Here is a 13,453-nt window from a genome sequence, read left to right as displayed (position 1 = left end):
CTATCGTGTATAAGATAAATTCATATGGTGAATTTCTCATATACACGATAGCATGTATAAGTAGTTCCATGATACAGAGTGCCTCAACTGTAGATAAGAGTCATATACATATTATAAGATTTGACAGAGATAAGAGAAGGAAGTTGGGGATGCTGGGTCATTCTGTCATTACAGCCAGAAGTGATCAGTTCTAGTCCCAGCTCTATCATTCAGTAGCCTGTGAAAGTGAACAATTAAATTCATCTGTCCTATAGGTCTCAGTTTTCTCATCTGTCCAGCGGGTTGGATTAGGTGGTTTCTAATATATCATAATTCTGAAATCCTTTGGTTCTGGAGTTCCAGTTATTTTCAAGGTCTATACTCTGCCCCTCCCCCCCTCCCCCCAGTATATGGTACAGAAACAGATGATGGGTGTTAGACACAAAAAACCAAAAACCCTCTTACTTACCATTAGGGGGCATATATCAAAGGCCTTTCTAATTCCAATCACAGTAAAGGCTGTAAGATATAAGATGTTTTCTTCGGCTTCAGTAGACAAGGTACTCTAAAAATAATGATAAAGGACAGTGAAATGGCATCTTTAAAGCAAAATGACCTAGTTCTAATCTCCATATTGAGCTAATATCCCTCTCTTCCTTCATACATTCTAGTTGGGCTGCTTGCCATTTCTCAGGAAACCCTGAGTCTTTCTTACTTCGTACCTCTATGTGCCCTTCTCTCCCACACCTCTTTGTGTTGAAGCTCCACTTCATACCACTTCACCACATTAAAATTCTCCCCTCCTTCAAGAGCCCGTTAAAATGCACGAAGCACTATTCTGCCACTCTTCTCCCATATTTTTTTCTTTTGGGGCAGTGACATTCCAATGTAATGCTTCTGAGAACTTCCAATATGTGACCTCTAAGTACCTCTCCAGTTTTATTTCATGCCACTCGCCCCCTAGCTCTCTTGGCCCCAGCTCTTTGAGTGAATCACCCCCTCTCTCTACTTCAAAAATGCCAGGCATGCTGTTGGCTCCACTTGGAACCCTCTTCCTGACTCCCTCCTTCCTAGCTCCAAGAAGCCTCACAACTCATTTTTCCAACTCCCCCAATCTGGGATAGATCCCCTGGTTTCAATGAAATGATATTTCCCTTTTCTTAACATGTATCACATACTTGGAATTACTCAATGTCTCTGCTAGATTGTAAGCTCTGTGGCCTCACCTGTTTTGTTCACTGCTGTGTCCCTACCATGTAGTACTTAGAACACGTTCAATTAATATCTATTGAACAAACAAATGAACACATAAACTTATGTCTTGATTAGAGTCACTAGTATATTTACTCCACTTTCCCTACCAATGTGTGAGCTCTTTTGTGGCAGGGATACTGCCTGGTCTATCCCACGCTTCCTGTCGCATGCTGACCAAAATAGGCCCTTTGCATGTATTAGATGCTTAGTGAATGGTTGTTGAATGAATGTAGATAGATGGATGGATGGGGTGGACATCTTAAGAAAAAATAATTGTTGTAGCATTTTACTCTTCAAATGTCATTGTCAGTTGCCTCCATATCTTGTGGGAGTCCTAATCTGCTACTGACCCAACAGAGGACCATTATGAGACTCCTGTTAGCCAGGGAGCCCATTGTGTCTGATAAAAAATTCCAAGGAGTAGAATATATTGGAGCAATATTGAAATTACTTTGTATGTCAAGCATAGAAGTAGATTTTAATCTCAAGTAACACTCGGTTGCACTTTGAATTAAATTGACCCCAGTCTTTCTTTCCAACAGAGTGTAAATAGAGTCCCTCCCATCTTTCATGACAACACCGTGCAACCTTGGCCTGTAAGAAGGCTCTGAACTTCAGGTACAGGTTCCATACCAGGGGTACGTAGACAGTTTGTGCATTTTACACATTCTGAGACCTCTAGCATCTGCTGCCTATGAACCGCCAGTGCCTGTTACACAAGATGTCTAAGATATCACTGATCTGACCTACAATGGGTGGTCTGAAGAGCAGAATGAGGAGGCCTTTTGAACTCTTCGTGTGCGCACAAGAGGAGTTTCTTGCAGGGCTGCACATATTTGTTCCTGTCTTCCTCATCCTCCTAGAATAGGGTGAGACAGAAGCTCAAACGGGCAAATACAACTATTGCTAATCTGTGCATTTGGTTTCCTTACCTGTAATTTTAACGGTTGGTAATGGGAATATTTCTTGAAAGACCCGTTTGCTAGCTGACCATGCTCAATCAGCCACGTTAAAGAATTGCAAATTGAATTTTGGTCCTGAGGTAAATATTTATGTAATTGTCCCAGTACTCTTAAAACAAAAGCTGTCAACCTTTAAGACAAAATCAAATAAATAAACATTTATACACTGAATTGCTTTTGGCTCTCAATTTACAGTGTGTTTTAGCACATACAGTGTTTATTCTTTAAAAGAAAATAACATTTTAAAACATGCAATTCCAAAGTAAATTGTCATTATTTTACAAGAGAAGGGAAGATTTTAGGAAGATCTCCAAAAACATTCGGTCAACAAATGAGAGCCACACATTTTCTGTGGTTGCAACATTGTGAGCCCGTACATAAGCTAAAAAATGAATGCCTGATGATACAAAATAAAAATTTTTTAAGTTAAAGACAACAGCAGTAAAACAAATAGTGTTGAGTCAAGGCACTGACACATGAACGTACGATGTGGAAGAACAAAATTGTAGAATTCTTGATTGTAAGATTTGTGCAAGCCATCTAATCTAAATCCCTCTCTGAGGCCTGAACACCCTTCCCCAGCATCAGTAGGAGTGTTTATCTGCTTCCCCTAGAGCCATGCCATTGATTCAGGGCTCACTACCTCACAAGGAAGCTTTAATTCTCATAATTATTTAGTCAAAAAGCAATTTAAGTCTTTACTGATATCTCTCAAAGAGCCCTGTCTGATGTGGCTCAGAGGTTAGAGTGTCGGTCTGAGCACCGAAGGGTTGTGGGTTTGATTCCCAGTCAAAGGCACATACCTGGACTGCAGGTTCATCTCTGGCCCAATCGGGCTTGTGTGGGAGGCAACCAATAAATATGTCTCTCTCATGTCGCTGTTTCTCTCTCTCTCTCTCTTCCCTCCCACTCTCTCTAAAAATCAGTGGGGAAAAAAACTTCAAGTGAGAATTAACTATATATATATATATATATATATATATATATATATATATATATATATATATATAATTAGATCTTGTCTGATATATATATATATATATATATCAGACAAGATCTAATTCACAAGCCCCAGAATGCCTCTTACACCTTCATTCCTCTCCTCCAGTTCCCTCACTCATTCAACTGCCCTAGATCTGCCCAATTCTTCAGCTCCTCAGATGCCTTTGAGATACCTCTCTCCTCACTTTAAAATTTTGTTTTCATTTTCCTTTTTAAAATGAGTAACATATTATTCATTGTACTTTCTGCATATTTCCTGTATTTCTCTGAACAATTTTTGAAAGTATTCAGGTAGGCCATTTTTTCTATGTATCTATTTCTCTCAAGGAGCTTGTGGAATTGGTTCTAGGACAGTACACAAGTGTTTCTATGTTTCTGGCTGAGCACCACCCACTCAGTTTTGCCCAGAACTCCTGAGAGGCTCTGCGTGTTTACTGATAGGCTGTCACATCTTGTGGGGGTTTCAGTTCTCTAGGCATTTAGTTCCCAGCTCCAGTCTGGATCAACACCCACCCTGGTAGTTACCTCCTGATTGACATGCTCTAGGGATATACATGCCTTTTAAAATGTGCCATCCACATACGGCTTAGACACACTTCTAAGGTACAATCTGTGAGAATTGGTGGCTGATTGGATATAAAGCCAAAAGGATAGGGAGGAGTCAAAGTGGGGATAAAGTACGGAGTATCGCTGTGCACTGATTAAGGGAACAGAGAAACAAAAGAATGAATTTGGCATAGATTATACTTGAAGGACCTTTGGCTCCCAGACCCTAGAAATGTGGATCTGGAGGTTATGAAAGAAGTTAGGCCTTGAGACATAGATTAGAGAATCATCTGTAGAGAAGTTATGAAAGTCATGGGCAAAGACGAGATTGTACAAGGAAAGATTACAGAAAATAAGAAGGTCAAGGATGAAATCCTAGGGCCTCTCAATAGTTAAAGGGCATAATGTAAAAGTTAATTATTCTAGACTGTACACTCTTTAAAAGTGATTCATACTGTAGTACCCACAAAGCACATGGCATAGTGTGTTTTTAGTAAATATTTTGTCAAAGCATGATAGTATTTTTTGAAAATATATTACCATATGGATTTAATTAATTCAGATTGTCTTTTCCTCAAATCATCAGAATTATGGAAGTTATTATGCTTCACTGGACAAGTACTTATTGAGCACCTACTATGTGCCAGGTATGTACCAGGTGCTAGGCATACTTTGAATTGCCCATGTAGAGCTTACATTCTAGTGGCTGTCTGACAAACAATAAGTGAGGTAAGTAAGAATCTTAGTAATAGTCAGAGGGGAGGAGGGTTAAGGGGCTAGGTGACACAGGTGAAGGGATTAAGGAAAAAACAAAGTCAGAGACTCGGACAACAATACAGTGATTATCAGAGGAAAAGAGGAGTGGGGGGAGGAAGAAGAGGATAAGGGGGGGACAAATGGTGACAGAAGGAGACTTGACTTTGGGTGGTGAACCCACAATCCAATATACAGATGATGTATTATAGAATTGTACACTCGAAACCTATAGAATTTTATTAACCAATGTCACCCCAATAAATTCAATTAAAAACTTTAAACAAAGAATGTTAGCAATACATTCCAAAGAAAAAAGGGAAGCTGGGGAGAAGGCTATAAAGTTTTGGGATGGGAATGGGTACAAGTTTAGACAGAAGGATTAGCAGAGGCCTCACTGAGAAGGTGACTTTTGGTAAAGACCTGAAGGTAAAGAAGCCAGCCACGCTGATACCTGGGGGAGCATTCCAGATGGAAGTAACAGTCAATGCAAAGGCTCTGAGTTGGAAGTGTGGCTGGTGTGTTTAAGGAACAGCAAGGAGCTCAGTGGGGTTCAAGTGGAATGAAAGAGAACAGAATGGGATACAGACTGAGAAGTGAGGTGGGACCAGACCACAGAAAGCCTTGTAGATCACAGTAAGAACTTTGGTTTTTACCCTGAAAAGATGGGAAGTTTCTGAATCGTTTTGAATGGCATAAACTAAAACTAATTTATGTCTTAACAAGGTCATTCAAGATACTCTGCTGCATAAACTGAAGAGGTGCAAGGGCTGAAGCTGAAAAACCTGAGGCTAGTGCCATAATCCAGGTGAGAGATGAGAGTGGCTTGGACCAGTATGGTGGAGTGGAATTGGTAAGAAGTAGTCAAATTCAGGACATATTTAGAAGGTGCAGCCAAAAGTATTTGCTGGCTCAGATGTGGCTTGTAAGAGAAAGAGGGCAATGAAGGATGACTACTAGGCTTTTAGCCTGAGCAACTAGACAAATGAAGTTTCCATTAAGGTTGTTATTCTTTAGTTAATTAATCAACTACTGTATAAAATACAAGTCAAAACCTTCTACTTACCAAGTACAACCTTGTCCATTTTTCCACATGCTATAAGAATAGTCAGGATTTTTGTAGGACATGATGCTTATCATCCCTAAGAGGCACCAGAAAAAGAAAAGAGTGCTTCATTGACCTCCATGTCTACTCGGAGTGCTTTATTAGCTCCTGGGAGTGGTAAATTTCCCTTGATGTTAAGCAGCAAACATATGCTCTGTGGCCAACATTGAACTTCTCAAAGGAAATATATGAATCACTTAAATTGGGAATTATCAAGTAAACTATTCTGAGCTCATTCAAGAAGGAAGGAAGTGTGCTTTAGATTTGGAATGCAGGTGTCTTGTCTATTTTAGTAAGTTAAGCCAAAACACAACAGCAAATAGTATTTATTCCTATAGTAGAGTCTACCTTATAATTTTTTGATGAAATGCTTCTTTAATTAAACTTTTGTATAATTCATAACATAAATATTAGTTTAATTACACTATTAGTTTAAAAAACACAAGATTTTTATGTACAATATGTGAAATAGATTTTTTTTACCTTCTTTTAATTTTTTCATCAGGTACTGTTTTTCAAATAATGAGTTAGGAGAAAAAATGTTCCAATGATTTCCTGCTTCCAGGTAGCGATAAACATAGAATACTGGGACAACGCTCATCAATTCCGCCTCTGCATTCCCCTTGGGGAGGTCAGCAAGGATATCAATGCCTTCCCGACTCACAGCTGCAGACATGACCTCACCCATAAGCAGTCCTGAAACACACACACACACACACACACACACACACACACACAAAATTCAAAGAAAATACAATCAATTTCTATTAATTTCTAAGTAACAGTATATTTTAAATAGAAATAAGAGCAAGCATCACTAGTCTTTCCTTTTTATCTAGGCAGTTGAGTTACTTCTCTGAATTGGGGAGATAAAAATTAAAAGATCTGGTTAGAAAGGCAGATTTTTTAAAAACACCAAAAGTACGCTTAAAAATACCACTGTTATATGGTGGTGTAATACAGTGGGCAGATTACCGCATAGAGTACATGGCAAATTAACTGCCATTCAACTTGAAAGCATTAGACACTGCAAACACTATTAATCAGTTGCTTCTGCAAAGCAAAGCAAAGCAAAGCAAAGCAAAGCAAAGCAAAGCAAAGCAAAGCAAAGCAAAGCAAAGCAAAGCAAACAAAGCAAAGCAAAGCAAAGCAAAGCAAACAAAGCAAAGCAAGGCAAAGCAAAGCAAAGCAAAGCATCTGAATTGTGAATGCTCTGTGAAGGTCCTGTCCATAACTCACTGCTCAATCCTGGACTAACTGCTTTCTTATATATGCAACAACAAGGTTGCTCATGATTAAAAAGTCCTCTCCAGTACTAACATTCAGTGACTCCAAGGTCTTATCTGAGATAAAGTGTAATCAGGACCTTCTATATTTTGAAGATATGTCATTGAATTGTAAAGGCTGGAGACCAGGGAATACCCAGCAGACATCACTTTTGCAAATGCAAAAGAACCCCTCTGGGACACATACCTGAGCAGAGCAGTGCTGCTGGTTTGGGGTCATTTGCAATTTATAAGGCATTCTCTAGAGTAGGACTGGCCACTAAGATCATGGAAAGTTCTTAAGTCTAGAAGCAGCTGCACTTCCATTGTAGAGAAGTCTTTGGGTCAATGACAGACCTCACCCTTCATCATGGAGAATAAATTTCCTTTTAAATCAGGCCAGTAGAAGAAGACAGTTGGAAAAGTGGTTGGGGATTTGAAGGTGGGAATAGGAGTAGGGTACTCCCACAGGTGAGTTTGTATAAGCTACTGAATAGAGATGAGGAGAAATAGAATGATCATGAGGATATTGGATTTTTGTTTGAAGCAAAAAGTAAAATAATAGATAAAAATGACATTTGTTAATTTACCTTTTACACTGACAGTCCTTTTGACTTTTGTTTTGGGGACCAAATCTAATGGTACCCTGTATGGGAACAACTTTTGTCTGCTAACGACACCTGAAATTAAAAAAAAGTTATTAGATTTACACAGAATTCTAGAGGGAAGACTCTTTGCAGATTATTTATAATATAGCTACTGCAAAGGAATTTAAAAAACAACTCATAATAACAATATTAAAATTTTAGAAGGAAGTTAATAATAATTAAGGATTTTGATCAAACCCTAGGCTTAAGTAATCTCTTTAAATAAAGCATTGCATTTGACTGTAAGCTTTCTAGTCATTACAAGATAGGAAAAAAATAGACTATATAAATCTTATTCCCCAGTAAAAGTGAGATAGTCATTTTGTCCAAAGAAAAAAATTGTTCTTGGAACTGAAATCTAAAAATAACTCACACATAATTCCTTAGTCAAGGAAATGTGGCGATTAGCTCCGTTAGGAAACATGCCCTGAAATTCTTTCCTCCTTGTCTTCTCAGTCTTACTTAGACTCTTTTTCTTTATGCACAAGAACAGAGTTTAGTATACCAATATCAGAGCATTTTTCTACTGTAATCATTGGTTTATTTCATAAAGATGACGATATTTACCACGTTACTGATGGAATAGCAAGAACTCTGCTAAGCTCTTTATTTTTGTTGTTGTTGTTAATCCTCATATGAGGATATTTTTTCCATTGATCCTTACAGAGAGTGGAAGGGAGGGAGGGTGGGGAAGGGAGGGGGGAGAGAAAGTGAGAGAGAAAGAGAGAGAGAGACATCGATTTGAGAGAGACACATCAATTGGTTGCCTCCTCATACGCCCAATCCGGGGATCAAATCTGCAACCCAGGTACATGCCCTTGACTGGGAATTGAACCTGAAAACCTTCAGGCCACATGCCGATGCTCTAACCACTGAGAAACCAGCCAGGGCTCTGCTAAGCTCTTTACATGCATTGTTACATTGGATCCTTACAACATCCCTGTATGCTGCGTCTATTATTATTTTTATTTTATAGATGAGGAAACTGAGGCTTAGAAAACAAATTGCTCAAGGTCACAGAGCTACAGCTGTAATCTGAAGTCTAGAAGTTTTTGTTGTTTTTTAAAATATATTTTATTGATTTTAGAGAGAGGAAAGGAAAGGGAGAGAGACAGAAACATCAATGATGAGAGAGAGTCATTGATCGGCTGCTTCCTGCATGATCCCAGGGGATCGAGCCCACAACCCGGGCATGTACCCTGACAGGGAATCGAACTGGGATCTCCTGGATCCTAGGCTGATGCTCAAATGCTGAGCATATATAATCAAAGAATCTGGCAAATAGTTCATGGGCTATATATGGTACTTAATGATAGTAGGTTGCTTGAAATTATCTTAATTTGATCCTGCACCATTTTTCCCATCAATACCTGCTCTTGATTATTTCAATTATCATTAGCAACTCTGCTACCAGATGGAAAAGGTACAGAAGAGAAAGCTAACACTAAGAGAAGTCAATTTTACTCCTTGACAGAGATCATGATAAAAGATCCATCAAGCCCTGGCCAGTTTGGTTTAGAGTGTTGGCCCGTAGACTGAAGGATCTCGGGTTTGATTCCAGTCAAGGGCATGTACTTCAGTTGCAGGCTTGATCCCCAGCCCCGGTCAGGGCGGTGTGGGAGGCACCCAAACGACATGTCTCTCTCACATCCAATGTTTCTCTCTCCCTTGCCCCCTCCCCCTTCCACTCTCTCTGAAAAGCAATGGAAAAAATCTCCTTGAGTAAGGATTAAAAAAAATAAAAAAGACCCATCAAGACAACTCATATAAAGATAGATACCAGAGAGATTAAAATAGTTAAAAGTTAAATCTGTAAAACCAGTAAGATAAAATATATAGCAATATCTTGCATGGAAAGAACTATTAAAAATTACCCCCCAAAATATAATAATAAAATGAAATTGTAATGAATTTCACTATATCAAGATAAAGGATTCCTGTTCAACACACACTATGGTTCATTATTGTACGAAGAGATAAAATCAACATGAAATAGACAAGAAAACCGAAATGGAAAATAGAAAAAAAGTGGAAAAGATAGGAATAGGCAATTTATAGAGGAGAAGCCCAAATGGCCAATACTTTATGAAGCAATGTCTAAAATCAATAGTAATCAGAAGAATCCAAATTAAAACAATAATGAAATATCACTTTCTATTCCTCAGAAGTGGCACATTTTAGAGAGGCAAGGAATACCAGCATTGGTGAGAAGGTGGAGATATGAAAACCCTTATGCAGGGCTGGTGGAAGTGTAAATACTACAGCCATTATGAAGAGCAATATGACAGAAGTGTACGATATTTCATATATGTGTGACCTCTGACCCAGCAGTCCCACTCCTGGATACACAGTCAGGATAAATGCTCACACAGATTTGAAAAGGGAGATGCATGGGATGCCCACTGCAGCACTGTTTATGGTAGTGGGGAATCCATCAATAGGGGATGGCTAACTGAAACAGTGGTGGACTATACTTTGAAATACCATGTATGAAGCAGTGAATTAAATGTACATATAGCATTAGAGATATTTCTTTAAAACAGAGTATTGAGTTTAAAAACTTAAGAAATAGAACAGGATCTATAGCACAGAACCTTTTATATGTTAAAACCACCATTATGTCCCTGCTCAAAGACATATATCAAGCAAGCATATTTAAGTGGGTGCATTTGGAGGTAGGAAAGTGGGAGCGGGGGTCAGGAATGAAAGGAGGAAAGAAAACATGAGAGGTGCCTTCCCAGACCAATGATAATGGGGTGCCAGGAAGTGGGGTGGGGGTGGGGAAGTGAACTCTGCATCTGAGATATGAAAATATTTAAGGGAAAATGGTTTGTTAGGTAGAGAAAGTAGAAACTAGGGCTAGTCTTAAGTATTGAGTCTCTGTGATTCATCTCTTTTTAAGCTGATGTCACACAATGTTAATTGCTATTACTTTACAATTTGTTCTGATAACTTGTTCTCCCTCACTGATATACTTTTCAGATTTCTTCTAATGTTATTGTCCATTTACTTTTCCAAATGTATCTTAGCTTTTGAAAAACACAAACTCTATAAAGTCATATCCTGGTACAGCAATTCCAATATATAAATACTGAAAGTATTTAATAAAATCTCTGAAATAAACTGGAATTGATTGCCATCTTTACCCCATTTAGCACTCTAGAAAGTAACAGAGCTGCCTACATCTAAATTGTCTAAAATGGTAAGGGGAAAATGTCACACAAGATAGGAAAGAGGCAAAGATTTTTTCTTTTAATCAAGGCTTTTGATGAAGAGATCTATTCCCAGGTAAAAAGTCATTCATTCCCACCTTGTGGCCCTGATCTTCACACCTAGGATGGGTAAGGCAGGACCATTTTGGAAAGCTGTTTGCAACAATGTTAGTATAGGAGGCACAAGGGTAAAAAGAAGGAAAAGGCAAAGGATGCAGTGGCTCTGAGTCATGATGTAACTGTTTGAGGCTAAAACCCTCAGAACTTACAGTATCTCTTCCCATAGATTCCCTGCCCCCCTGCCCGCCCAGCTATGAGGAGGCCTGTGTGCAGATAAAATTAGAGAAAAAAGCTACTGTATGGATACATGGATACAGGACAGATTTTTCTTTTTCTACTCTACTGAAGTCACCCTTATTCAGTTCATGATACTCAGCTAGTTTAAAATGTTAAGGTCTTAATTCTTTGCTTTTACAGAAACGGCACTCTGAGGTAAACTTTTTTAATCCCCATTGCTATATCACTGAAAGAAAGGGAAAATCATTTGATGCAACAATAAGGTAAATTTTAATCATTCAATAAGAACTATGTAAGTCTGTCTTTTTTTGTTGGAAAAACTGTTAACTGAGCATATTATAAGTTTCATAAGTAGATAATGTAATTAGACCTTAAATGAGCAAATGTTTGCAAAATTCTAACATTGACAAGATTCAGAATACCTCAATTGAAAGAAAAAAGGGGAGCAGGAACAATGCGGAATGCTTTGTAAAGTGATTAATCAACATTGTGTTTTCAAATAATGCATGTTAAGTATGTAAAAGTGATTTTTTCTTATGTATCCTTCGGACTGATGGTTCAATAAAATATTATAATTATTATTGTGTTGGGTAGAAAATGATTAATACCTAAGGGAAGTCATAGAATTACTACTATTTCAATGCTTTGCATTTAAAACTAATGGAATTATTTTTCTTTGTTCTAAACCCATTCAGATTACAGTCCAGACAATTAACATTTTGAAAAATAGTGTTTCAAGTTACATACACACTTTAATTTCTAGAGCAAAGATGACACATAAAATACAAAATTATTTTGCCTACCGTAAATACCCTTTGGGTCTAGAGTAATACCAGCAAAACTTTCCTTTTTGATACCTTCTGGCTAAAATAAAGATAGAAAATATTCAGTTAAGAACATGATTAAATCTATATGATCTCAATTCTTAGGTGAACTTTACCGCTTTTCTAAGAAAAAAAATCCTTTTTTTGGGGGGGAGAGAAAGCAAAGTATGTTTAAATAATTAAATGCATATATGCAAGAATAAGATTTTCTGGCTATTTGCCAGAAAATAATAGAGCAAATGTTAAATAGAACTTATTATAAGCCAGGCAATTGACCTAAGTGCTTTGTATGTATTAGCTCATTTAATCTCAAAACTACTCTATGAAGTAGGTTCTATTATTACTCCCATTTGACAGATGAGGAAACTGACACACAGAGAGATCATGAAACTTATTCAATGTCACGCTGCTAGGAAGTGACAGAGCCAGGATTCAAACCTGGGCAGCCTCGCTCCAGAGCCTGTACATAGATCCACCATGTAAGGATGCAAAGGACAAGCCTTGCACAAAATAAGTCAATACATGTTTACTGAAGTGAATTTCATGGCTGAAATCAGAACTTCGAAAATGAACACTGTGAACCTTGAGAAAGAAGAAACCTACTAAGAAGGGCTCCTGGTTGCTAGCTGGGATCAAAAAACAAAACAAAACAGAATCATTTTGCATAGCAGCCATTTGTATATAGGAACCTCTCACACAAACTGCACTTCAGGGAGAAGCCTGGGCTGAGCTCCCTGCCTGCACTGTGTTTCTGCCATCTGAGCCAGGCCTTATAAAGGAGCTCCTGGAGTCCTGTTTCAACCAATAGGGCTGAGGCTTTCCCCGCACAGCTCTGACCAACCAAAGTGGTTCTATTCTGACCAATCAGGGCAGTGACTTTTGGACCAATCACACAGCAAGGATTTAGAGTCCTTATTGGCATGAGGACAGACCAATTAGGGACCAGGGGTGGGGACTTCCGTCCATATAAGCTAGCTCCCCTCGGCTCTGAGAGAAGTTCTCTTTCCACAGAAGGGAAGGACTGCGTTTCCCTGGTGGAGCTAAAACACTGTGGCTGTCTCTGGGAGCAGAGTGGAACAGACCAGTGCCGGCCAGAGCAGACTGGAACGGAATGGAGCAGATCAGATCAGCAGAGCAGATCACACAGCACAAAGCAGAACAGGAGGGAGCAGAGCATGGCAGACCATTGAGAAGCAGACTAGCGAGAGAGGCAGCCTCGCAGCCCTGCTGTATCACAATTGAGCTGTTTTGCAATGAAGAAAGTTTCCTTCCTGCACCCTAAATTGGGGATTCCTGTTGGCATTGAAGTGGAGCCAACCAACCATTGGTTGACAAGACCTAGGAAAACACAGTTCTGTCATTAACTAGCCACTTGACTCTGGGCAAGAATCTTATCTTAATAACAGGAAGACACTCAACAGACTCCATGGGTAAATCCTACTGAGTAAATGATAGGTTTTTTTCCCTTTTTTGGCCTGTTTACTTATTTATAAAATGAAAAATTTTCTAGACTATAAATCCTAAACTATAAATGCATGGGCATGTCTTATATTTCTAGCATCTACTATAATGTCTGGCACATAGATTTAAAGAACATATTTTCTAGA

The 13,453-nt window shown here is 38.6% G+C and overlaps 1 protein-coding gene across 1 annotated transcript in view; it reads right to left on the bottom strand.

Moving 5' to 3' along the window:
- C5 (complement C5) overlaps nucleotides 1–13,453 on the bottom strand; it is a 75,844-nt gene that overhangs the window by 24,158 nt on the left and 38,233 nt on the right. The window contains exons 22-27 of the mRNA XM_087823222.1: nucleotides 11,826–11,886; nucleotides 7,457–7,546; nucleotides 6,085–6,297; nucleotides 5,563–5,638; nucleotides 2,166–2,325; nucleotides 449–544 (exon numbers count right to left, since the gene is read on the bottom strand). Of these exons, the coding sequence (XP_087679348.1) occupies nucleotides 449–544; nucleotides 2,166–2,325; nucleotides 5,563–5,638; nucleotides 6,085–6,297; nucleotides 7,457–7,546; nucleotides 11,826–11,886 (696 nt within the window). The remainder of the gene's footprint in view (nucleotides 1–448; nucleotides 545–2,165; nucleotides 2,326–5,562; nucleotides 5,639–6,084; nucleotides 6,298–7,456; nucleotides 7,547–11,825; nucleotides 11,887–13,453) is intronic.

This window comes from Miniopterus natalensis, chromosome 12, assembly GCF_054644295.1.
Source record: "Miniopterus natalensis isolate mMinNat1 chromosome 12, mMinNat1.hap1, whole genome shotgun sequence".
Classification (NCBI taxonomy): Eukaryota; Metazoa; Chordata; class Mammalia; order Chiroptera; family Miniopteridae; genus Miniopterus; species Miniopterus natalensis.
The sequence above is the reverse complement of the archived record's forward strand: the minus strand, read 5'-3'. Positions and strand labels throughout refer to the sequence as shown.